The sequence below is a fragment of the Dermochelys coriacea genome, chromosome 2, assembly GCF_009764565.3.
Source record: "Dermochelys coriacea isolate rDerCor1 chromosome 2, rDerCor1.pri.v4, whole genome shotgun sequence".
Taxonomy (NCBI): Eukaryota; Metazoa; Chordata; order Testudines; family Dermochelyidae; genus Dermochelys; species Dermochelys coriacea.
This window is the reverse complement of record NC_050069.1, coordinates 15,442,555-15,470,445: the sequence shown is the minus strand read 5'-3', so window position 1 is coordinate 15,470,445 and position 27,891 is coordinate 15,442,555. Positions and strand designations below refer to the sequence as shown.

Sequence of the window (27,891 nt, the reverse complement as noted above, 5' to 3'; positions counted from 1 at the left end):
GGAGTGAGCAATGGTGGGAAATTTATTATTTCCTTACCATAGAAAGGACCAGAGATAGACCGAAGGCTGCAGTATAGCTGGAATAAGATGAATTTTGCCGACCGTGACAAAAGACCAAGAAATCTTGATCTTTAAGTATCAGTGCTGTATGCGCATCTGAGAGCCTGACTGTTCACCAGAGTACAATATCTGTATGACAGCAGATTATTAAACCTATGCAAAATAATTCTAATCAATTGGGTAAATCTGACTTGCATGTTATAAGAGACTGAATAAATTCACAGAACCATTTTGAGACAATCATGGTGACAACATATGGATTGACTGCTTAAAGGGTCACCATCATCTTAAAAATCTAATATATCCAAACATGAGTTAAAAGTAGTTTCTGGCACATTTGCACCCAAGCCCTTTGCTAATTGTTTGAGTTTTACAGTCACATTTTTCTACTGTTTTAAATGCTTTTTGCTCTCCATTTGCTATGTGAAAAATCCACATGAACAACAGAAGAAACTGACTATGGCTCTGCAACTGGATGCACAGATTATCTTCTGTGAAGTGAAAAAGGTTTGGAAATTTTTTCTAACAGTCCTCTAGACTTCAGTGAAAATATTCTGTTATTCTATACATTTAATAAAGATTTGTTGGGGGGAAAATCCTGCAGGAACTAGTAATTAATATTACCGTTCCTTTAATTAAGAGAAGCATTAAAAGATTACAGAGGCTCTTGACAAGTACACTGTTAGCATTAATTTTAGTCCTTAATTTTGCAAAAAAGGAACTATTCAGTATAACACAGACTTTGGATAGTGGCCTGTGCAGATAACCCAGGTAGCCCTCAAAATATGTCAATGGCTGCTCTAACCAAACACTAATGTGACCAACAGGGAAAATCCACTATTTTTTTTATTTTTAAAGATCTAATTGTATGTTTAGTTCTGCGTGAACAGATGATGAAAAACAACAGGAACCTATGTGTATTTATGTGCCTATTAATACCTGAATGTCTCCTAAAATCATAAAACTGTCCAGCACTTAGGCACACTACGTGGCAGTAAATCAATCTGTTCTAAAAGATTTGGCATGAAAACTTCAAAAAGGATATTTTCAACTCAGGGATTTTCCTGTTATTTTACTGGCACATACAATATTTCCTGAGAATGGAGGAAGGAGTGAATAGCCAAGGAATACTTAATGTAAATGTCATATCTTTTCTTTAGAAATGCTGTAAATGTGCCCTAAAAATTCTTTAAAACATACAAAATTATAGTTTTTTTTCCATTTATAAACTACTGTTTTGCTGCTTCCAAAAGAGATATTTGACTCTACCACAATTAGCTCCAAGAAAACAACAAAAATATTAGAGAAGGGTTGTGACAAACTACTGAAGCCAAATAGCAGGGTCAGCATTCTCATCACAGTAGCTTCAATTAGTTTCTCCAGCAACAGCTAATTGAGGAAATAGGGAAGAATTAGCTATTCAGAGGCGAAAGCTGGGTTAGAGTTATGGAACCAACTGCCCTTAATCTGACTACCTTGAAGTGTTGGGGGGAGGAGGGAGGCTACCTATACCCTGACTGAAGAAGATACTAAGGAAGAAAGCAACTTTATTTGAGCATAAGTTTTCGTGAGCTACAGCTCACTTCCTTGGATGTAGCTCACAAAAGCTTATCCTCAAATAAATGTGTTAGTCTCTAAGGTGCCACAAGTATTCCTTTTTGTGGATTCAGACTAACATGGCTGCTACTCTGAAACCTAAGGAAGAAAGGTCTCTTTTCCTCCTAGGGCCCTGACGAACAGTGGCTGAAGGTCACAAGTATTAAATAGTTGTATTGCATTGTATAGTGTTGGTGGATGGGACTTGAATAAATTATACGAAGTGAACACTAAAAGAAGGGAGTTTGAGTGGTTTCTATGGCGATCAAGGACAGGGCAGACATATGTCCTATTACAAGTGGGGGCTTGTCCGGGATCTTGATTGCTATGCACGTGGTACTTGAAAATTTGTTGAGGGAGAGTGGGAGGGGGCAGTATGAAGATTCAGTGCCTGGACACAGAGCAGACTCTGCAGTGATGGCAGAAGAAGCAGCAAAATATGATGCATACCTTCCAGAATCACACCAACCTGAAAGACAACCCCTTCTGGTGTGGCAGCCAGAGCAGCAGAACCTGCAGGAAGTCATCAGGAAGAAGGTGCAATGACAGCTGGTACAGAAGTTGGTGAGTCCCAGTGCGGAGACCAGGAATCATATACAGGGAGTGATTCTATGCAACGTGGGGCCCAACTGATGACTTAGCTGTGCTCCTGGTAACATCCGAGAGAGTAGCCACAGGAACCGTGTGGGGTAAGGAAATGTGGGCCATCCAGGTGGTACCCTATCTCACCAGGGAACAGGGCTGGCTTTACCATGAGGCGAACTGAGGCGGCCACCTCAGGTGCCAGACTGTGCGGGGGCGCCACTAGGACCCAGAGTGTAGAAAATTGTGTCTGCTGCTGGTGCATATGCATTCTCTCTGCTCCAGATGCACAGAGGTGGTGGAGTGCTGTGCTGGAGGAAGGAGGGCACAAGAGACATAACAGACAGGCAGGAGAAAAGGTGAGAAGGAATAACAGAAAGCAGCAGGAGCTGCAGGGAGAAAGAGGAGGAAGAGCCTCTTTGTAAACGGGCTGCTAACAGGGAGTTGGGAAGGGGAGAGGGAAGGGGGCGAGGTACACTTTTTTAAGAATATTTAAACTATAATCAAAACTTCTTGATTTAAACAAGTACCCTACCATTAACCTAGGTAACTGTAGGAGAAAATGCAGGCAGAAGCCAAGAATCAGAATGGGGGCTATCCTGTTTATTGCACTCAGTGTAGCACGTATGATTACCTGTCCTGTGGGCGGGTGGAGTATGTGTGCATTTGGTGCAAGGAGCTCCTGGCCCTCAGAGACCATTTACGGGCTTTGGAGGCCAGGGTGACAGAACTGGAGGAGCTAAGGGAGGCAGAGAGGTATTTTGATGAGGCTTTCCGGGACACTATAGATTTGTCCCACCTCCAGTCAGACAGCCCCTGCGCTGTAAAGGAGGATGAAAGGCCCAGAGAAGGAGAGCAGTCAACGGGAACAGAGGGAAACCTTCCCATAGTTGGGACCCTCCTTCCAGACGATGTTGGGGTGTCCTCTCATGCTGAGGTTACCTCTCTGGTGGAGGGAATTCCACTCATTAGAAAAAGGCAGGTATTAGTAATGGGAGATTAGATCATTAGAAACATAGTGTGACAAAGCTCTGTCCTTGCCTCCGTGGGTCCCACGTTTCCTGGTGGTTTTCACTAGCCTCAGAGGCTCACCGTGACCCTCCACGTAACCCTTCTTTCTCTAGAGACAAGGGTCACAGTCTACTGAGCCATTTTCATCATAAGCCAGCGAGGGAGGTGAGGAGAAGTTATCCTTCCTTGCACAGTCTCTGTTGTCTTCCAGTCTCAGTGATTAATCAGGGAGCAAAGGTGGGGGGGGGAGCCTGGGCCCACCCTCTACTCCGGGCTCCAGCCCAGGGACCCTAATAGTATCAGCTATGATAGCTGACTTTTAGAAACATGACATGTACAATTCCCTGGGCTACTTCTCCCACAGCAGCCCTCACTTCCTCAAGCTCCACTTCACCCTTACCTCAGGGTCTCCTTCCTTGTGCCTGATATGGTGTGTACTACTAAGCCTCTCCAACAGCGCAACTTCTTCCCACAGCTCCTGACATGCACTCCCGCCTGACTAACTGGGAGGCTTTTAACTAGTTTCAGCCAGCCCCTGATTGGCTTCAGGTGTCCCAATCAACCTAGCCTTCTCCCTGCTTTCTGGAAAGTTCTTAATTGGCCCCAGGTGTCTTAATTGACCTGGAGCAGCTGCCATTTCACTTATCCTGGTACCAGGGATTTGTTTAGCCTGGAGCTAATATCTATCTATCTATCTATCTATCTCCCATTACTCTTCCATAGCCATCTGGCCTTGCCCCGTCGCAATAAATAGTTGGGTTTCTGATGACCAGGAGAACTGTATGGTGACTTGCCTGCCTTGTGCAAAGGTTGCGGATCTCTCGAGGCATCTAGATAGACTTCTGTGTAGTGCCGGGAGGAGCCGGTGGTTGTGGTACACGTAGGTACCAATGACATAGGGAAGGGTAGGAGAGACGTCCTGGAGGCCAAATTTAGGCTGCTAGGAAAAAGACTAGGAGTACTTGTGGCACCCTAGAGACTAACAAATTTATTGGAGCATAAGCTTTCGTGAGCTACAGTTCACTTCATCGGATGCATTTGGTGGAAAAAATGCATCCGATGAAGTGAGCTGTAGCTCACGAAAGCTTATGCTCTAATAAATTTGTTAGTCTCTAAGGTGCCACAAGTACTCCTTTTCTTTTTGCGAATACAGTCTAACACGGCTGCTACTCTGAAACCAGGAAAAAGACTGAAATCCAGGACCTCTATGGTGGCATTCTCAGAAATGCTACCAGTTCCATGTGCAGGGCCAGGTAGGCAGGCAGAGCTTCAGAGTCTCAATGCGTAGACGAGACGATGGTGTAGAGAGGAGGGATTTAGATTTATTAGGAACTGGGGAAACTTTTGGGATAAGGGGAGCCTATACAGGAAGGATGGGCTCCACCTAAACCAAAGTGGATCCAGACTGCTGGCACTTAACATTAAAAAGGTTGCAGAGCAGTTTTTAAACAAAGAGATGGGGGAAAGCCAATTGCTGCAGAGGTGCACATGGATCGGACAGAGACGTCTCTTAGAGGAGAGTCTATTGATAGAGATTCTCTAGGTTTTAGTCAGGAGGAGGGGATGAAAGAGGACAAAGTATGGGACAGATCAGACAAGAAACATTCACATAAAGAATCTGACACATCAGAAAAGGGCACACAAATAAACAGTGACAAGTTTTTAAAGTGCTTGTACACAAATGCTAGAAGTCTAAATAATAAGATGGGTGAACTAGATCGCCTCGTGTTAAAGGAGGATATTGATATAATAGGCATCACAGAAACCTGGTGAAGTGAGGACAATCTATGGGACACAATCATTCCAGGGTACAAAATATCTTGGAAGGACATAACAGGTCGTGGGGGAATGGGGGCGGGGAGGGGTGGCACTATATGTGAAAGAAAACGTAGAATCAAATGAAATAAAAATCTTAAATGAATCCACATGTTCCATAGCATCTCTATGGATAATAATTCCATGCTCTAATAAGAATATAACAGTAGGGATCTATTATCGACCTGACCAGGACAGTGATAGCAACGATGAAATGCTAAGGGAGATTAGAGAGGCTATCAAAATAAAGAACTCAATAATAGTGGGGGATTTCAATTATCCCCATATTGACTGGATACATGTCACCTCAGGACAAAATGCAGAGACAAAATTTCTTGATACTTTAAATGACTGCTTCTTGGAGCAGCTGGTACAGGAACCCACAAGGGGAGAGACAACTCTCCATCTAGTCCTGAGTGGAGCGCAGGATCTGGTCCAAGAGGTAACTATAACAGGACTGCTCGGAAATAGTGACCATAATATAATAACGTTTAACATTCCTGTGGTGGGAAGAACACCTCAACAGCCCAACATTGTGGCATTTCATTTCAGAAAGGGGAACTATGCAAAAATGAGGGAGGTTACTTAAACAGAAATTAAAAGGTACAGTAACTAGAGTGAAATCCCTGCAAGCTGCATGGACACTTTTCAAAGACACCATAATAGAGGCTCAACTTAAATGTATACCCCAAATTAAAAAACACAGTAAAAGAACTAAAAAAGAGCCACCGTGGCTTAACAACCATGTACAAGAAGCAGTGAGAGATAAAAAGGCATCTTTTAAAAAGTGGAAGTCAAATACTAGTGAGGTAAATAGAAAGGAGCATAAACATTGCCAAATTAAATGTAAAAATGTAATAAGAAAAGCCAAAAAGGACTTTAAAGAACAGCTAGCCAAAAACTGAAAAGGTAATAACAAATGTTTTTTAAAGTACATCAGAAGCAGGAAGCCTGCTTGTTAGGATATAGATATTCAGGCCTGTCACTAAAGGTCTATAAGAATTTAGGTGTATTCTTATCACTTGGCTAGTTACAGAGGTATAAAAGAAAGAATCAAAATCACTGTCTGACGGTGTAAGGCCCTTCTCTTATTGTGACAGTCTGAGGCCCTGTTCTTAGGCTAAGATCTTTGTCTAAGCAGCAGAGGCAGCCATAAGCTGGGAAGCGACCGGTCACATCCTCACATTCCAAATTAGTCACATTGAAATAAGGTGCTATTGGGCTGTTAGGAACACAATCCTGTCCTGATCATGCCTATCGCCTCCAGAGAAAGGGAAGTGCCTAGAAGATGTAAAAGGAAACTTAGTTTGATAGCATCCTGTCTGGCAAGAACTCACTTATCAATAGCTGGGATGTGAAATCCTCACTTCTGTACTGTTTTGTCATTATAGTTCCCACTTTGCTATTGTTTGTCTGTATAATCTCTGTCTGGTTCTGTGATTGTTTCTGTCTGCTGTATAATTAATTTTGCTGGGTGTAAACGAATTAAGATGGTGGGATATAATTGGTTACATAATCATGTTACAATATGTTAGGATTGGTTTCATGAAAATGATTGGTTAAGGTATAGCTAAGCAGAACTCAAGTTTTACTATATAGTCTGCAGTCAATCAGGAAGTGGGTGTGTGAGTGTGGGAGGAAGTTTTGCTAAAGGGGGAAATGGGAACAGGGAATGGGGATGGGGAAATTGGAATCATGTTTGGCTAAGGGCAGGAATGGGAACAGGGACACAGGTGTAAGGCTCTGTGGTGTCAGAGCTGGGAAGGTGGACACTAAGGAAGGAAACTGGAATCATGCTTGCTGGAAGTTCACCCCAATAAACCTCGAAGTGTTTGCACCTTTGGACTTCGGGTATTGTTGCTTTCTGTTAATGCGAGAAGTGGGTGAAGGAATAAGCCCCCTAACATCTCTAAACAACCAGTGGGACCCCTGGATGATCGAGATGCATAAGGAGCACTTAGTCATCACGGAGAAACTAAATGAATTCTTTGCTTCAGTCTTCATGGCTGGGGATGTTAGGGATTATCCCAAACCTGAGTCGTCTTTTGTAGGTGACAAATCTGAGGAATTGTCTAAGACTGAAGTGACTCTAGAGGAGGTTTTGGAATTAACTGAGAAACTTAACAGTAACAAGTCACCGGGGCCAGATGGCATTCACCCAAGAATTCTGAAATCACTCAAATGTGAAATTCAAGAACTATTAACTATGGTTTGTAACCTGTCCTTTAAAATCAGCTACTGTACCCAATGACTGGAAGATAACTAATGTAATGCCAATATATAAGAAGGGCTCTAGAGGTGATCCTGGTAAGTCTAACATCAGTACCAGGCAAATTAGTTGAAACAATAGTAAAGAATAAAATTATCAGACATATAGAAGAACATAAATTGTTGTGGAAAAGTCAACAGGGTTTCTGTAAAGGGAGATCATGTTTTACTAATCTATTAGTTATCAGAAGGGTAGCAGTGTTAGTCTGGATCTATAAAAGCGGCAAAGAGTCCTGTGGCACCTTACAGACTAACAGACATATTGGAGCATAAGCTTTCGTGGGTGAATACCCACTTTGTCGGATGCATGTAGTGGAAATTTCCAAAAGCAGGTATAAATATGCGATAATGAGGTTAGTTCAATCAGGGAGGATGAGGTTCTCTTCTAGCAGTTGAGGTGTGAACACCAAGGGAAGAGAAACTGCTTTTGTAGTTGGCTAGCCATTCACAGTCTTTGTTTAATCCTGAGCTGATGGTGTCAAATTTGCAAATGAATTGAAGCTCAGCAGTTTCTCTTTGATGTCTGGTCCTGAAGTTTTTTTGCTGCAGGATGGCTACCTTTAAATCTGCTATTGTGTGTCCAGCAAGGTTGAAGTGTTCTCCTACAGGTTTTTGTATATTGCCATTCTAATATCTGATTTGTGTCCATTTATCCTTTTACATAGGGACTGTCCAGTCTGGCCGATGTACATAGCAGAGGTGCATTGCTGGCACACGATGGTATATATTACATTTGTGGACGTGCAGGTGAATGAACGGATGATGGTGTGGCTGATCTGGTTAGGTCCTGTGATGGTGTCGCTGGTGTAGGTATGTGGGCAGAGTTGGCATCGAGGTTTATTGCATGGATTGGTTCCTGAGTTAGAGTTAGCTAATGTAATACATATATTTAAGAAGGGCTCTAGAGGTGATCCTGGCAATTACAGACTGGTAAGTCCAACATCAGTACTGGGCAAATTAGTTGAAACAATAGTAAAGAATAAAATTGTCAGACACATAGAAGAACATAAATTGTTGTGCAAAAGTCAACATGGTTTCTGTAATTTCTTAGAGTTCTTTGAGGGGGTCAACAAACATGTGGACAAGGGGGATTCAGTGGACATAGTGTACTTAGATTTCCAGAAATCCTCTGACAAGGTCCCTCACCAAAGGCTCTCACGTAAATTAAGTTCTCATGGGATAAGAGGGAAGGTCCTTTCATGGATTGAGAACTGATTAAAAAAAAGACAGGGAACAATGGGTAGGAATAAATGGTAAATTTTCAGAATGGAGAGGGGTAACTAGTGGTGTTCCCCAGAGGTCAGTCCTAGAACCAATCCTATTCAACCTATTCATAAATGATCTGGAGAAAGGGGTAAACAGCGAGGTGGAAAAGTTTGCAGAGGATACTAAACTGCTCAAGATAGTTAAGACCAAAGCAGACTGTAAAGAACTTCAAAAAGATCTCACAAAACTAAGTGATTTGGCAACAAAATGGCAAATGAAATTTAACGTGGATAAATGTAAAGTAACGCACATTGGAAAAAATAACCCCAATTATACATACAATGTGATGGGGGCTAATTTAGCTACAACTACTTGGGAGAAAGATCTTGGAGTTATTGTGAATAGTTCTCTGAAGATGTCCACGCAATGTGCAACAACAGTCAAGAAAGCAAATGGGATGTTGCAAATCATTAAAAAAGGGATAGAGAATAAAACGGAGAATATCTTATTGCCCTTATATAAATCCATGGTACGCCCACATCTTGAATACTGCGTACAGATGTGGTCCCCTCATCTCAAAAGAGATATACTGGCATTAGAAAAGGTTCAGAAAAGGGCAACTAAAATGAATAGGGGTTTGGAACAGTCCCATATGACGAGAGATTAAAGAAGTTAGGACTTTTCAGCTTCTCCTTAAAGAGGAGACTAAGGGGGAATATGATAGAGGTATATAAAATCATGAGTGGTGTGAAGAAAGTGAATAAAGAAAAGTTATTTACTTGTTCCCATAATATAAGAACTAGGGGACACCAAATAAAATTAACGGGTAGCAGGTTTAAAACAAATAAAAGGACGTTCTTCTTCACTCAGCGCACAGTCAACCTGTGGAACTTCTTGCCTGAGGAGGTTGTGAAGGCTAGGACTATAACAGAGTTTAAAAGAGAACTGGATAAATTCACGGAGGTTAAGTTCATTAATGGCTATTAGCCAGGATGGGTGAGGAATGGTGTCCACAGCCTCTGTTTGTCAGAGGGTGGAGATGGATGGCAGGAAAGAGATCACTAGATCATTACCTGTTAGGTTTACTCCCTCTGGGGCACCTGGCATTGGCCACTGTCGGTAGACAGGATACTGGGCAGGATGGACTTTTGGTCTGACCCAGTATGGCCATTCTTATGTTCTTATGTACCTCTCTAGCACCCCCAGGAGCCTGGACTGATTAACACCAGCTTCTCAAGGAGCTTCCTGTTTCCTGCTGCTTCCCTGAACCCACCTGAGGAGAACAGGAAGTCAACTGACTTCAACAACAGGAGCCAGTTAGGCCCTTAAGACACTGATATCTTCCCTCACTCAGGCCCTGCTGCCAGCCTGCTTATTTGTCCCCTTCAATTGAGTGTTCAGAGGCACTATAGCTGGCACAGAACAGCAGTCATGAGTGAAAGAAGAAAACGCCTCTCTGGGGCAGCATTCAGAAAAAGAAAGCAAGCTAAGGAAATTTTTCTATCTAAGCAGGAAGGCGCTCTCCTGAGATACACACAAACAACAGGAAAATAACAGAGACTGGGTGAGGAGGCACCACTCCAACTTCTGGAGGCTGCGATTAAACTCGCCAAAGAGTTCCTAAGAAGCCAATTTTCTGAGAAAAGAGGTCCAGTCACCTAGGGTGCAGAGTTGGGGGGGCGGTGAACTGAAAAGCCCCAAGAAGAAAAGGGAGGAGGTGAAAGGAACTCTTGTAGGTAACAGCCCACTATCAGTGTGGAAGGCCGAGACATATAAAACACCACTGCCCTAAGATGGAATGAGAGTTTGCAGAATTCTGCAAATAGATGGGACTCTTGGGGGCAGGATAAAAAGAAAATCAGCTATTGTCCCCTGTAAAAGTGGGAAGGAGGTGATTGTGAATACTATCTTGGGATATTCATTGATCCAGGGGATTTAGTGAAGCTCCACTGGAGACTCCTGGAAGAAAAAGCAGAGCTAGAATGCATCCATGGGGAGAAGAGTCTCTATCCAATAGCAGAGGTAATCCTATAGGTAAAGGAGAAGTTTAGGTGGAAGCAGGTGGGGATAATGGAGAGGCTCCCCCATTCAATCATAGTAGGTGCGGATTGGAGCCCTTTCACCTATAGAAAGAAAGCAAGCAACTGGGGCCCTGTATGGGTAAAACAAGAGCAAATGAGGAAGAAGGGCCCGAGTTTATAGAATCAGATACCCGAGATGGAATGATACAAGTCAGGAGGAAAACAGAACCGCACCAGGGGAAGACCAGGAGAAAAAGGGAAAAGGTAGAACTAGGCTTGGGGGAGAAGAGCAGCCCAAGCTCAGTCCCAGGAGTTGGATGGTTCTGAGAACCTACACTGCAGGAAAGGTGAGGAGGGTTGGAACCCAGAGGTCAGTTTTTGGGACTGAGAGAACCAGAGATCTTAGGGAGGAGGAGAACAAGGGACAACAACAGTTCCTATCCCAAGACGAGGGGGAAGAAGATAAGGAGAACAGGCCTACAGTTTTTCAGTGGTGTGAAGATCTAGGGGCCGAGATTGAATTATGGGGATGTCCTCCACCCTTAAAACATGATTTATGGGTGGAGGATTGAAGGACCCAGAAAGGAGATCCTACGAGACCACTCTGGGGGCAAACTAGAATATAAAAAAGCAAGCGCCTCCTACAAGGAGGGAGGGAGCAAGGGAAAAAAAACAACACTTGTTGGTGAGGTGTGTGATAAAATACTGAGGTCCAATACATGGATCAGCACTCTGATCTCCGTAGCCTCAATTAGTTTCCCCAGTGATGGTTGATTGAGGAAATAGGGAGGAATTAGCTAATCAGAGAGGGTGGCTGGGTGAGTTAAGGAACTAATTGGCCATCAGCTGACTAGTTTGATAAAAGGATGGAAAGAAGTGTTAGCCGGGGGGAGAACAGGACTAGCTGTGCCCAGACTGAAAGAAATTCCAAGGAGGAGAGATCTCTTTTTCTCCCAGGATTGTGACAAACAGGGGCTGAAGATAATAGGATCCTAAGTATTAGAATAGTTGTGTAGTATTGCACAAATGGCAGTGGAGGGGACTTGAATAAATTACAGGAAGTGGACACTAAAAGAAGAGAGTCTGAGCTGTTTTTGCAGTGATCAAGGATGGGCTGGGGGAAATACGCTCTATTACAAGGATACAAGGAGTATTTACAAATTATTTTTGTATTTAAAGTCCAAAAATTGTGACAAGTAAAAACAGTAAGTACATTACAAACAACCTGACCGCATAATATCATACAATGGTATGACACACTAAAACAACAGTTATTTATATCTATTCTACTTCGACCAGCACAAATCTTTAACTGATTTGAACCCATTTTATTCCAGGGGCACTTTAGTTGGAATGATTATTGCACTCCATGAGCATTAATTAATCATGGCTTATTTGCCTCTTACCTTGAAAGAGACATGTTGTTCCATGTGACGTAGGAGCTGTGGCTTTTGGGCTGCAGTATAGTCACACACTGTACATTTAAACTGCTTTCCTGAAACAGAAATGGAAAATGTGTTCAAATAGCTTTCTGTATTTAAATATGAAGAGGCAATCTATCAATGATATTTTATTATAAAGATGATTCTCAGAGTAAGGACAACCAAATATTGTAAACTTATCTGTTAGAATTTAGTATCAATAGACAGCCAAGTTTTGCAAAATTCTGGTCAAATAGGGATGAACAGAATAGGACAGAATGAGCCTTTGCCTGCTATTTTTAATTACAAGTGTTAAACAGTGGATATATTACTTGGGATAGCCATTGGGGAAAGAACACTCTTTATCATAAATGGCCAGTGGACATCATTGCTGCTTTGCAAACATATAGCTGCAAGCACATTTATTTGGTTGTAAATAACGTAGTTCTTAAAAGACAGATGTTCAGACATGCCTGTTGCAGGTGTTCGTTTCATCTCTGTCCCAATCTTCCAACTGTTATGACTCATGCACATTTTTTTATTTTTGACACTCACTGGATTTATTTTTAGAATACTATAAATTATTGCGGCTGATCTTCAACAAATGGATTTTTATTGGCATGTTTACTACTATCTTAAAATAATGACTCTAACAGTCTTGAAAGGGATCCTTGCAAACAAAGACAAAAAAACCCCAAAGCGGCCAAACAGAAATAAGCAAAATAAATATAAAATAGTATGTTAACATGCCAAGCGGTACTGAGGCTTTGTGCTCAGACCTTTCACTTCTGTATACCTGGGTTCAATGTGTGACTGAGGAACCAAACTATAATGAATGTGATTTTTTTTTTAACCTTACCTTGCCAGTCTGTGTTCAAAAGGAGCCCATAACTAAAAGACTAGGAGTGTTGTAGGCAGACTGGAAAAATATCTATTACCTAGAAACCAGGGACATGTAAAAGTGTTATCTGGTCACCGTATTACCTAGTCACCTAGATGACAGCAACTTCAAGCTATTGCTGATGCCTAGAAAACAAGCGAGTTATCTTGGAGTCATATGCCATGTACTTGTGTTTCTAGTGACCAAAAAGATATAATTTCGCTGTCACCCATTTGGAACACTGGAGAATGTAGTCATGGATTGACGTAGCCTGAATTTCAATGGTTGCAAGCTGACGCTATGCAAATTCAGACTACAAATAAGGCACAACATTTTTAACAATAGCTGTAATTAACTACAGTATTGGAATTATTTACTTAGAAACATGATGGTCATTTCGAATTTCAATCCTGTTCTCCAAAAGTGCTTGCAACCCCTCCCATCTTGGCATCATCCACATATTTTATAAGCACACTCTCCACTCCACTATCCAAATCATTAATGAAAATATTGAATCTATGAGTCTATGAAGTAGGGGCATTCTGAAGGGGATCGAGATAGTCAAATGTGGGAACAATGTATTTCATGATGACCCTATTCACCAATGGGACTGAAATCTCTCTTACATTTCAAGGAGAGGATCTCTTGTTTGAGGCTTTTTAAAGCTAGGATGTGCTATGTTGGAACTCTCAAACTCATTCTATGACCCTATTTCCCCACCATTCACTTTTTTCCCCCCTAAAACATTTGCTTGTTTTCTCTTTTTTTTTATGCTCTCCTTCCTCTTGATTTGAAAACAAATATTCTCCTTCTTTCCTCTCATTCTCTCTTCTCCATGTTCTTCTCTATTCCTCCATTCTTCATCTTCCTCCCTTAGTTATGAGTTCAGACACCACAAGTATGGGGAATATTAAAATGCAGAGCAAGAGAGAGAGAGAGATATTTCTACTTCCAGGATTTCCATACCACAGAGCTTTATTTGTTCAAACAATTTTAAATGCTTGTTAGAAAAGCTGTCAAAAACTAAAAGAACCAAGGCAAAAGTGGAAAAGGCAGATTCACTCCAGCTTGTCATGAAACAAGGCAGTTTCTTTACATTCAGAATCTTGCTAATAAAAATTGCAAATGTTTTATACTGAAAGTGACAGCTCCAATAAAAACAGCTACGAAAAATCTTGACAATTTTTTGCTACCTAATTAAAATAATGGAAGTCAGGTTCTGTGCTTCATTTCTAGTTATAAACTGTAATCAGCCTAGACGACTGAATTGTTTTCTGTCATAACACTCTTGAGAGGAATAAAGAAGAGAAAAAAACAAACACTTTATTTTCTAGTGGGTTAAACTGACCCTGCAGGGCTGAAGTTTGAACAAAAAATGCCTGATTTCATAAGCCAGGAAGACAAGACAGAAACAGTGAAGCAATTTTCAAACCCATTCTCTTTATTTGTAGAATAACTGAACAACACTGGACTGTATTAGTAATATTTGAAGGAATGGAGGAACCATACAATAGAAGGTGTCACCACTCAAGAGGCTGAAAATCCTTTGTCAAATCATACAACACATCTCCAGCTAGAAATGCTATCCCACTTGCCACAGTGCTTAAAAATATGTGCATCATTAGAAGGGGTGAGATTAAGGATGGGGATAACTGAAAATCCTGGAGGTTTGACGTATATAAGATGGAATCCTGATACCAATTAAATCAATGGCAAAACTCCCTGATTTCAACGGGGCAAGATTTTATATATAGAATTTTGGAAAGGAAATAAAGAGAAAAAGCAGGCAATGGAAAGGGAGAAGACCCAGATCCATTTATATCACTGAGAAACAGCAGCAGTTGGAAAAACAAGCCATCTCATATACTCCAGAGGAAGATGGCAGTCTGAGCCCTAACAATAAAGGCTACTGGGCACATATTTGTTTTTCCTGTACCTAGGGTTGGTTGGACATATACCTAGAGGTTTCCTCACATGACACAATCTTTAATTAAAATTAATCTTTAATTCCTGGAGACTCCAGGACAATCCTGGAGAGTTGGCAACCCTACCTGTAGCCAAGGCTTCAACTCAACCAGTTCTTGTGTTAAAAGTACATAGCACCTAGTCTATGCTAGAATTTTTGAAGATGTTAATAGAAACACCTTAACTAACATGTCCTACCACCACACATTTATAAACTAGTCTAGGAAAAGTCTGTGTGGCTATAGCCCTATTCTCATTATGGTCAAGTTTGGGTCAAGTTAAGGTCCTCCCAGTCTACAAAGTAGCATAACAATCACTTATTTGCACACATGAAATAGATCAGACATTGAACTGCATGATTTACAAACACAAATAACGTTTTCATGTCCAAATTTTATTATCTGCACATGAAAATAATTGTACATGAAAATCTGTGAATGAACACACAAACAGTAGTTTTTTTAAAATTAAGCCGTAAGAGCAAAAGAGAAAATAAGATTCTACTAGATTTTCATAGTAAAACCTACCCTTACCTAATAGCTGGTTATACAAAGTATGAGCATGCAGTCAAAAACAGAAGATGCTTCTTTGTAAATGACATCTCAAAATTTCCTTTTGACTCAATTATATAAACAAAAAAATCAAAGAAACAATTCGGCATAGGACGGTTAATTTGTTAGTTATTCATTTTATTCCAAAATACAGCCATACTACATCATTTAGAGGACTCATTATTGTGCTAGTGTTAATCCGGTTAGAGCTCTGCAACCTGATTCCAACTCAATTGGACCTGACTACAAGTGTTGGTCAGATCAGGTATGAAAACAACCTAACCCTCTCAGGTCGAGTAACCTCTGAACACCTCCTATTATCCTGCGGTGTTGGTGCGGAGTTGGCATGCCTCGCTCCTGCTTGCTACCACCACCTTGCTATGCTGTATGCACTGCAAAATGAGTGTGCCAATGAGTGACAGAACCTCTCACTCTGCAGTGCACACAGAGGCAGTCAGAGATGGATCACAGGCTTGGGGCCTTACCAGGATGAGCCCCAGAACAAGGCAGTGGCGCTGACCAAGTTTGCGGGAGAAGTGGCAGGTTTGGGTTGGGTCAGTTCCAAAACGACTTGGCATTCTCAGGTCAGGTTGGCCGTGCTTGGATTTGGGTCAGGCTTGAAAAATAGGTCATGTGGATCCAATTACATTGGGATGAGTGGAAAGTACAATTATTTATTGAATTATTATGATTATTATTTTAGGAAAATAGCAATTGGGAGTGATTTAGTGATTCTAGTGAACATTACAATAATTACATGTGCCCACAACAGTTCTGTTTACATCTTCTTATTTTGGTTTCATTGGGACATTGGGATAAACCATAATTTAAAATATAAATCCTCTATTGTGAAGTATACAGTGAAATGAAAATCTAATTTCAAAATAAATCATCAAAATGTGATGGAAAAGGGAGATCGCAAAAGAGTAGCAGTATTAGAAGACAATGTTAGTGCATTAACAAAAATGTATATACAAAATAAAACTGATATTAAAAACCTGACAAAGATAGAATAGAATTATATTTGACAAGACCAGATCAATTATAACGTACAAACATACCACAGGCTACTGAATACATAGTAAAAGTCAATGGGACTTGTGCTACTAAATCACCGAGTGCTGTTTGAAAATCCCACTCAAAGAGAATAAATTGTCATATTTTGAAATGTAATATCTTATTTCAAACATTGTTTTACTTTTTATATTTTGTGTATATTTTCTCAACTAACATGAGATAATATTCTTCACATTTGAAAACTTAATCAGACTGAAGATTCAAATGTGAACAGTGTCAAGTTTTTCTGTACCACCCAACACTGCACTGCCTAAGCTCTGAGTGCTAACTATGTGTGACAAATGCAACAGAAGAACGCATCTTCACATAAAGAAAAAGATTAAGGTTCTGATCCTGCAATTCTTCCATTTGCCAAACTCCCACTGATATCAGCAGGAGCTGTGTGTATGGAATTTTATATCTAAAGGATAAGAAGCCAAACTAGCATTTTAGAAGATCAAATCTTTGGTAGTCAGCTGTCTCTTCATTTATACAAATTAATCATGAGACATCTTCAATGGCTCCATGCAACAGATATGGCAATTTTCTGCCATATCCTTGGGAGATCTTATTGAATTAAGTTTAAGTATCTTTAGGATCTATTGTATTAAGTGAATGGCTTATATATTAGCGTGAGCTGGGATTTTACGTAACCTCTCAAGGGGGGAGATGCAACACATGGGAGACCTGGGAATTCAGAGGACTATATTGAACCATGTGCCAGAGAAGAATGGACTCTTGGAACCAAAAAAGTGTTAAGTGTTTTTCCTGGAGAATATCTAGTGGGAGGTGAATACAAATTCCCCATGTCAGGTTAGGTAAAAACCCAGGCTTTTGAAGCTATGCCTCAGGAGTGGGCCTTTGTCTCATCACCTGTTATATGAGACCAAGATCAAAAACCCAAGCTGTATAAAGGAAAGACTGAACTATTCATGGTGGATCTGGTTCTGAATCTGAGACAGTTATGAACTTATAACCACAGGGAAACCCAGTTGTGGTTTTGAAGGACTGACGTACCAGAGCTTTAGGTTAGAGTTGGGTGACCTCTGGAAAGTTTTTTAGTAAGCATTACATTCTTTTATTGTTTTTAATATGTCTTCTCTGTAATGTTTTTCACCTTAAGAATATATGTGCTAGCTTAGAAAGAGCTGTATGGTAACTTATAACTGTTGGAAATTACGTCGTTCGTAGCCTCGGGAGGGAAAGCAAAGCACAGATACTGGCCTGTTAGACAGTCTGGATTGTTGAGAATATTGTCATGTAGGCTGGGAACTCTGCAACCTGGAAAAGCCCCAGTCAGGAAGGACAGAGACGCAGGTCTGTGCTCAAGAGAGGTGATGGCTGAGGAACTGGGATCCTAGAGTGGATGCCCTTAAGGGACTACGGAGGGGAAATACAGGTGTAGTTGCCCTTAACCGTGCCACTCCATATTTCAAAGTTTTACTTGTGAGTAAAGAAAATCTGATATATGCAGGCTCACTGATCACAGAAAAATTGCATTGCCACTAATGTGCTAAAATTTAGATAATATCTAGCACTCTAATGCATAAGCTTCAATCTGTCAAACATCCACTCACCATCAGCAGTATGGAGGAGTTTATGACTCTTCAAAGTGCCTTTTGATTTGAATTTTTTTCCACACATATCACACAGGTGCGTTTTCTCAGTGCTGTGACGATTCATATGAGCTTTCAGATTACTCTTGCTGCGAGTGGCATATTCGCAAAGAGAACATTTGAATGGTTTGACACCTACCAACAGAGTTAAAAAAAATACATCACTTACGTTATAAAATTTTTAAACTGCATATTTGGGCTGGAGCTAGTGGGGGAAAGGGAGTGGCGATTACTGGAGAGAAAAATTGTTCCAACTGTATAAGCAACCTAGACAATAAGACTAACATTTTCAAATTTGGATGCCTACATTTAGGAATCTAAATTTATACTTAGATTCAGTAAGATGGATAAGTGGCCTGATTTTCAGAGATGCTGAGTCCATACAACACCTATTGACTTAACTGGAAGTACTGGATGCTCAGTATCTCAGAAATTTAGACCACTTATTTAGGTGTCTATGTGTGGATTCGGGTGCCTTATATATGCATGAGAGTTTGAACATTTTGGCCTAGAGACTTATTTCCTCCTCACTTTGTTATTTCAAGATGGATTTCTCCCACACACCCTCTTCTTCCACAAGTTAGGGTGGATGGCTTCCAACCTTCTGGCAGATAGAGCCTTTGTGGGTTAAAGCACACTAGACTGATGAGAGGCAGGAACTGTTGTTCACAAGGACCAGGCATATCAGCTCGTCATTAAGGCAGGGATGGGGACCTAGTGTGCTAGTATAAATGCCTGAAATACTGTTATGAGTCTAATATTTGGGAACCAGTATACTAGCTAGTCAGTCAGTATTCAGCCCATTATACCCTTTATACAGGAAGTAACGAATATAGTATAGAAAACACACTCCACTTCTAGGTCACAATCAGATGCCGACACATGATTTACTTACAGACCAAAGACACAAAAAGCGTAGAATGGCTACCATCCTCCACTTAGTGAATTAACCTATCAGCCTAAGGATGAGCCAGCTTTCTCCAGACCCAGCTCTATCCGCAGTCTTAAGATTTGTAATGTGGACACACCAGCAGCATTTTGTCATTTTCCTTCTTCACTGTACTCATCTAACAAACACTCTCCATCTTATTCATTGACGTGTGTAAGTGATTAACATTCACAAATGCAAATGAATTTCAATTGTTTTATTCACACATTTTCATTTCATGTTTTTCTGGACAAGTGAATGGAGTGAATTTATTCTTGAAGAATGACTGCAAATCATTAGCTTTATTTTGACTATAGTATGAATTTAGTTCATCCTTCCTTATTCAGATTTATTTGAGCAGGCAACTCTTTATGGATTTACAGCAATTCATTCATTCATAAACAAAGAGGGATCAGAAACAAGTTTTGCGTTACTTATGACTTGTCTATTGACACGGGGAATCACAAGACGTGTAGTTCGGTAGGAACTAGAACCCAAAACAGGTTTACTAAACTTTTACTAAAAAAAGAAAAGAAAACAAGGACTTGTGGCACCTTAGAGACTAACAAATTTATTTGAGCATAAGCTTTCGTGAGCTACAATTCACTTCACTGGATGCTGCATGAAGTGAGCTGTAGCTCACGAAAGCTTATGCTCAAATAAATTTGTTAGTCTCTAAGGTGCCACAAGTCTTCCTTTTCTTTTTGCGAATACAGACTAATACGGCTGCTACTTTGAAACCTGAACTTTTACTTTAACTTAAAATAGAAAAACTTTAATAAAGAGACAGCAGGAAACTTCAAATTCTCCTACAGCGCTGGCTTGTGTACAGAGTACTAGACAAACATGAACAGCAGAGGGATAGCTCAGTGGTTTGAGCACTGGCCTGCTAAACCCACGGTTGTGAGTTCAATCCTTGAGGTGGTCATTATAGTGTTTGTGGTTAAACTTATTTTTTATGGGCTCCACTGGCACAATTGGTTAGTGCACAGTACTTACAGAGCAGTGCTGGGGGAGCAATGCTGAAGTTGTGAGTTCAAGCCCCACCTGGAGCACCAGATTCTTTGGTGGGAGGGATAGGTCAGTGGTTTGAGCATTGGCCTCCTAAACCCAGGGTTATGAGTTCAATCCTTGAAGGATCCATTTAGGAATCTGGGGTAATAATTGGGGATTGGTCCTGCTTTGAGCAGGGGGTTGGACTAGATGACCTCCTGAGGTCCCTTCCAACCCTGATATTCTAGGAGGATGGAAATGTCATTCGCTTTAAATTTATTATTTATTATATTAATTAAAGGGACCATAAGCAAGGAATATAAAATATATAAATAAATAAATGTGGATTAAAGTTTAAAATTGAACATCATTACCTTCATGAGCCCAAATATGACGCTGAAGGTCTGATCCATTCTTCATAAAATAGAAATCACAATAGGGACATTTCACAGCTCGTTTTCCAATTAATCCTTTCAACTGAACCCTCCTGCCGAGAACCTCTGAGATAGTGCTCATTGAGACCTCTGGAAAAAATATGCACAAAAACAAGGCATTCCAGACAGGCATGCACAGAATTTGCTCTGAGACATATTATATAAAATAAAATATTGCAGATCTAGATTGTTCCTACTTGTGCTTTTTTTTTTTTTTTTTTTAAACTTTTCACATGACAAGGACAGCTCAAAGAAAACAGCCTTATTAATTTATGTATTTTTCCTGCATTAAACACAGACTTATTCATTGTGTATCCCCGCAGTGACTTACTGCTTCATTGTCAAATTAGAGCTTGCGTGCACCACTGGGTCAGAAGTCATTTTCCAGCTATGAATATTCTCAGTACACCAATAAGTAACAAGGCAACATTTATATGCAAATATTTATAATTTTCAATGTCTTTGAACAGGTTTACAACATTTGTTAAAGGGTTCACTTGAGATTTCCAGAAGTGCTGATCACCTGCAGCTTCTCTACACTTCAGTTTGAGTTGTGGTCATTCAACCCCTCTGAAAATCTGGTCTTTCATTTAAAAGGAAAAAACGAATAGCCTAATACTCTAGAGATGTCAAAATAGCTTTAAATAGTTAGGCTTTATTATTTAAAAATTAAAAATCCTAACCACACATGCTAAGAGACATTACCCAACATTCTTTAAAGTTCCAATTATCAATGATGGACTTTCAGTACTTTCCTACTACATGGCACTAAATTATAATAGTTAAATGTTGTGTGTATATGACTCTAATTGTGACCAGAAACTTTAAGCATTGAGAACAGGTGGAATCCTAAAGAATCTAAAATGGAATCCTAGCCCCAGTGATGTCAGTTGGGCCTAGATTTTACACCTCTTGTCCAGAAACTTGGAACAAGCAGAAGTGCTGGCTGGGGACGCAAAAGCATCAGGCTTTCTCCTTGCTGAATAAGAAAAACAGTGAAGACTGAGAGCAGATTGGCTGACATCAGAGTCATAGGGAGGGAGAAGCGGTCAGAAATATCACTTTATGATAAATAAGAAATGGTTTTGGTTTAAATTAATTTTTGATAAGTTCTTCTATAACTCAAATCCTTTGAACATTATCTTGTTTTGCCTGTCATCTTTATTCTCTTGCCTCTGCATTTTTAAAAACAATTGCATTCACTCAGTTCCAGCACTTGTCACTTTATGCTATCAGGGCCTTTAGCACCCCTTAATGTCAATTTTGTTTTGAATGGTAATATGCTTGCGATAAAATAATAATAGTAATAATAATAATAATCCCTGATGACCACAAAGAGAGGATACCTGGGAAAGTGTTATGCAAATATTTTTCTTTTAAAATCTAGATTACAAATAGCCTTTTATTGTATATTTGCTTGCAAAGGTTCTGTGCATCTTAGACATAACGTTTCTTTAAATATAATCACTGAATCTATTAAACATGCTGTAATTTTTGCAAAGTTCTGATAGAATACACTCTTCATCTAAGGAAAAAAATTATAGGTTAATTAATAATTATAGGATAATTATAGATTAATTATCTTAAATACTAAGATTGAGCAGATTTTTAACCTTCCTTATTTTTACTAGTTAAGTATGCAGCACTGGGCTAGCCGTTTACAGAATGTTTCCTGATCCAACCAGCTCACCCTCCAGTACACACACAAGCAAAATGATTCAGAAAATAAACAATGACTATGTTTTCTAGCAATTGGGATGGCTTGTACTAATGTATATGGCATACTACTTCTCTTAAGAAAGCAATTGTATATTTGTCTACAATAATTTGTATATATATTTGATATACCCTTTTCCCTCACCCTTCATGATTCTTTGTCTTTCTTTTCATCCTGACCGCGTCAGGGCAGGAATGATGGGTCAAACTGAAATTCAGTGGGACTTGGGTGCTTTTGAAAATGTTACCCACTCCATGTCTCATTACATGTTTGCACCAGTTAGCACATTTGGTCCCTGTTCTGATTGGGAGCTTCTTGGCACCATCCACAATACAAATTAACAACAGTAATATAGAGCATGTGATGCTGATATGACACAGAGGTAGGGAAAATCTTGCAGTGGTTACGGTTGAAAGTAAGCATCCCGTATTGACTACTATCAGTAGGATAACACTGGACTATGGCCTGACCTGTTGTGCTGTATTTCAGACAGTTATGTTTAAACTAGCTGGTTCCCCCCCACCACAGACACACTAGAGGCTTGGCCATGACCAGCTAACACGTTATTAAAAGGTGTTCAACAATGTCTATGCTGGGGTGCTAAGCAGTGTTTAAAAATGCGTAAATAAAAATGTGTCAGCTAAGATTTTTTTTTTTTAAATGTACCCAATTACCAAGTTTAGACAGGGCCACTGTGATTCACCCTTTTTTATATCAGGGCCCTTTTTGGCTTGAACAGTAGATATTACTGAATAATAAATATCCCTTGATGTATAAATAAAATAGACACTAGCATGCAGAATTGTCAAAGAGTATCACCATGAAAAGCTAGATTTTTATTCAACAGACAAGAAGGGCTGGATCCTACAAGGTGGTGAGTGCTCAGAACCCATTCCAACAGTGTCATTGAAGCACATAAATAGTTTAGTTTACTTTGATGGGACAATTCAGATGCTTAATTGCTATGCTGAATCAGGGACAAAGGACTCAGCATGTTGCAGTGTAAAGCCCATAAATATCACACAACATGCCCTTTTACTGTGTCCCCACTCCACAAACTAGTGTATTATGGATTTACAATTCAATCCCTAAACATCTGAAAACTCTACTGAAGTTCTAATATAACTTTAGATAATATAACTTTAAATTTAGAATAAGATGTATTTTTTTTTTTTTAAACCACAGAGCAATCGTGTTATATTGCTTACTCCAGGACAGTCTTCCTCTGTTGTACTAGATGTAGAAATGTTATTGTGGTGTGTCTTACCAGGGTGATTTGTCTTGATATGTGATTTTATAAGTCGATCTTCAGAAAATGACTTCTCACACACAGGACAGGAATAACTCTTTTTGTCCTTAAAGAAAAGGAAGAGATTACATTAGGAGTTCACTGGGCTGATTACTACACTCATTACACACTGAATCATATATGGCTCCCAACAAAGTTACAACCAAAATGCTCAGATGTGAATCTCACTGAGCATTATGGAAAGCTAATGCCGTTATTATAATGAAATATAATGAAGGACTAATATAAAAGTATTCTAAAAACCCTACATCATTAATTCAGGGATGATTTAGAGCTTTGATTTGTAGCACATGGGGAAAATGTTAAATAAATTAAAGCATTATGATCTACCTAGCTCTTTACAGAATTGGGAGGTGAAATATTACTGTACAAGTCACAAATCAGAAGGAAAGATGAAGGGTTTGATGTGAGCAGGAGTATTCAATTTTTTTCATCATTTGATCAAGCCATCTTTCCAAGGCCAAAGGAACAGATCTCATTGTTGCCTTAATTCTGCAGGCCTCAGCCAGGACATGTTTTTCTACCACAGTTCAGTGGGACTTTGCTAGAACATAAGGTGATTATAGCAGATTTCATTAGAAAACCAGGGTCTATGGTTTCTAAATGCCAGATAAATATTCGGCACTAAATACAAATACATGATTATTATTCAACTATTTCAAGTTAAAAAAAATTGTCAGAGTTTCATAAGTGTTATAAAAACATTATTGATGCTATAGGTCAAATGGAATTAGGGAGAGTGCTAGTAAGATCTTTGTTGTCTTTTACATAAGTAACATTATTATTATTATTTTTGATTACTGTAGCACTAGACACCCCAACTAAGACTAGGATCCTTTTGTGCTAGGTATTGCATAAACACACAGTCAGAGATTGTTCTTGCCCAAGTTCCAGGGGACAGAAACAAATGCTTAAGTGCTTTAATAAATCAGGATACATATCATGAGTTTATCTTCACTAATAAAAACATAAGCCATTATAAACAAATTGTTGGACAGCCCTTAGTTGTCAATAGTTGCATAACATTTTTCATCTCTGAGGTGGAGAGGAATTTTGGAAGGGATCTTAGCTGCACTTTATCCCCATGGAACACTCTATAAAGTGGGCTACAGCTCACTTCATCGGATGAAGTGAGCTGTAGCTCACGAAAGCTTATGCTCTAATAAATTTGTTAGTCTCTAAGGTGCCACAAGTACTCCTTTTCTTTTTGCGAATACAGACTAACACGGCTGCTACTCTGAAATCTATAAAGTGGGTCCGCAAGTAGAGCTGGAATCTCGCTAACCCTTCTTGCCGAGGTGATGGTCATCAGTAAAGCAGGTTTGAGAGAGAATAAAAATAGTAAAATGAGCAGTCCTTTGTGGGTTCCAAGAGAGATGCCAGTCATGATGGAGGTGACTCTCGAACTGGTGGGTAAGCATGGATCAGGCCTTTGATTGTGGGGAGTGAAAATAGTATGAAGCCTGGAAAGATAACATACCAACGTTGCACACAGAACAACACTTAATTGAACAGACAGTCTTCCTGTTAGCTTCAAATAGAGGAACTAGTCCAGGATATGAAGGATACAGGCCTGCTAAGTATCCAAGATGGAGAATCTTTCCTATTTCATCCTAGAAAGGAATCTGGTGGATGGTTTCCTCCTTTCTATTAGAATGTCCTGAATGCCAGACTTAGTTGACTGAACCTGAAAAGCCTTCTCCAGGTTTAGGGGCATTACACAGCCTTCCTACCTTTGTGAGTTCAGGCAATGCCCATGCTGAACAGGCATTGTCTTTCTTCTTCTTCTTCTTCAACTTAAGCTAATTAACTGACAATCGAAGAAAAACAAAAATATTCCCCAAATGGCAAAAGCAAGCATTAAGGATACTGCATACAATCTGAGCATGCTGTAACTCTGGCAGTTAGAAACTAAAGGTGGCTGGGGACTCTCACGCTTTTACATCATCAAAAGCTTCCATAAGGGGGAAAAGGAGGGAGGAGTGAATGGCCCCAGTGGACAATGTTCACTAGAAGATGTTGGAGGCTTGCAGTGAAGGTGACGTGATTTCACAAATGGAGAATATGCAGAGGCACCTCAAAGAGCTATTAATTTGAGAGGTGGAGATGAGAGCAAGAGGGAGTGACATAGCCCCATTAGACCCCAATCTGCCACAAATGACTTTGCAACACCAGACTTCACACTATCTAAAATGATAGACATTAGTATGTTAACGTTTACTACAAATATTAGTGTGGAATTGTAAATTTCCAAATGCTGGATTCCTTTTCAGCAGTGTTTTTCAAACTGGGGGGCCCAATCCAAAAGGAGGACTATTGTAGGGGAATCATGAGAGTGGTGGATTCTGGTCGGATGCCCAGCTCTGAAAGCAGTACCACCACCAGCAGCAGTGCAGAAGTAAAGATGGTGTGGGGTATGGGGGGAGGGAGGGGATTCTCAGTTTTTGAGGGGGGTTGTAACAGCCTGAAATATTTTCAAAGGGGGGTCCCAGAAAAAAAAAAGTTTGAGAACCCCCTGCTTTTCAGTGTGTGTATTTAGAATTTTAAAAACATATGCAATGCTAAGATTATTCTGATCTAGTGGCTGCTCAGTGGCCTATGTGAAATGAATTTGTGGATCTCAATTTATTCCTGAATCTCAACACAGTATCCTATTAGACATAATGTTTAAACAAAAAAATAATATATATATCATAATTAACAGCATAGGCTGTTGAGCTTTTCTTCCGGTTCATTGTACTGTTAAGTATTTTCAGAGGTGTCTGGAACATTTAGATAGGCTTATTTTAGAAGTCTAAATAAAATGAAAAACTCATCAGGTATTACTTTCCAAGAAATGTTATGTTCATTACAGAAAGAAATAGTAAGGATATTAAAGTTAAGTGGAAAAACATACCCACTAATATCAGCGCACAAATGGTTGTACTTGTATCTATTTTTCCAGGTCTGAGGAACATACAAGTCCATAATTATCAAAACTGGTTGCCTGAAGTTAGGCACTTAAATAAGTACTCTGATTATAAGAGGTGTTGGGCACCTGCAGCTCCCATTAAATTTAGGTATCTAAATTTAGGCCCCAAGTTTGAAAATGGCAGCCATGGCACATTTCACTCTTGTTTTGCTTGGTGACACAAAGGGAACATTCTTCTGATGTAGTTTTTGGTAGGTAAATACTGTATTAAGTTGAGTTATATGAACTCATAGATATTTCTGGGCCTATAAACACAGAGGTGTTTGTACAGAACATACAGAGACACATATACTTTATGCAAATTTATAAATACACACCTATATATCTGACAGAGAAACTTATTTTCAAATTACCAGTAAATACATGCAGAGCTTCAGTACCAACAAGAATATTTTTCAGGATGACTGATTTTAACATCAAAGCCTTTCAAAAAAGATGTAGTCAAAATCTATTCCCTTGGGCAGTTAGAAAGTCATCTTTACCAAGTTCTATAATATATGCTCTTCAAAAACCATGTTCTTTGTAGTCTCACACAGAGATTGCACTTCTCAGCACACAGTGCCTTAAAAGTACGGCTTGTCAACCTCCATAATCCTATGGAGTGCATCCAGCTGAAGCTGAACCTTTCAGAGTCATTCGTCCACAGAGTTTCACAGGGTTGCATCATCTAGTTCCGAGTCTAAGAATATTCCTGTCACTCTCCTTCTGAGAGCTTGTTACAGCACTAGTCCTTCAGAGTAACCCCGTCACTCTCAGAACCAGCCCTTAAGAATTCCTCTGTTACAAATCAAGCATTTCAGAGCTTAGCCAGGTCACAAATGCAGAGTCCCAAAGAGGGTCCCCATCACAGCTCTTGCTCTTCTGAGTGTCCTTGTCATGGATGATGACAAAGCTGTTAAAAGGAATTGGATGGAGGCTATAATAAAGCCCCCAGCACATTCACAATGTGTGATTTTTTTCCCCTTTTGTAAGAACAGAAGTAATTTATCCTATGCCTTATCAGTATACCTATCTTTTAAATGCCTTTGAAGATTTTCTGAAGGACACAAAAAGGCAAAGTGTTCTGAGAGATAGCTCTACCTTTGTTCTAGATTGGCAGCACAATCCAGCCATCCACTTCAATTTCAAAATTACAACCAGTTCCTGAGACTTAAACCAGGTCTACACTAAAAAAAAAAATAGGTCGATCCAGCTACATTGCTTAGGAGTGTGAAAAATCCACACCCCTGAACAACCTAGTTAAACTGACCTAACCCCAGTATCAACAGCACTAGACTGACAGAAGAATTCTATGTCTGCCTCTGTCGCAGATTTCCCATATAATGCTGGGCAAGTTACTGTAACCAAAATTTTCATATCTGGCTACTAATTGCGTCCCCCTCACTTTTTAGAAGGATCCATTAGCTGGATATTTACTTGTTTTTAAAGGTATGAGAGTGAATGTTCCCCTTAGGCAGCGATGCTTACAAATGTGCAATGCAATTAGAAATT

General features: G+C 39.9%; 1 protein-coding gene across 3 annotated transcripts in view; it reads right to left on the bottom strand.

Annotated features, from left to right (window-relative positions):
* The window catches only part of ZFAT (zinc finger and AT-hook domain containing), a 152,795-nt gene that overhangs the window by 40,758 nt on the left and 84,146 nt on the right, over positions 1-27,891 (bottom strand). For all 3 annotated transcript variants that reach the window (XM_043507309.1, XM_038389444.2, XM_038389445.2), the window contains exons 8-11: positions 23,388-23,475; positions 20,344-20,493; positions 18,010-18,183; positions 11,966-12,054 (exon numbers count right to left, since the gene is read on the bottom strand). In XM_043507309.1, the coding sequence (XP_043363244.1) occupies positions 11,966-12,054; positions 18,010-18,183; positions 20,344-20,493; positions 23,388-23,475 (501 nt within the window). The remainder of the gene's footprint in view (positions 1-11,965; positions 12,055-18,009; positions 18,184-20,343; positions 20,494-23,387; positions 23,476-27,891) is intronic.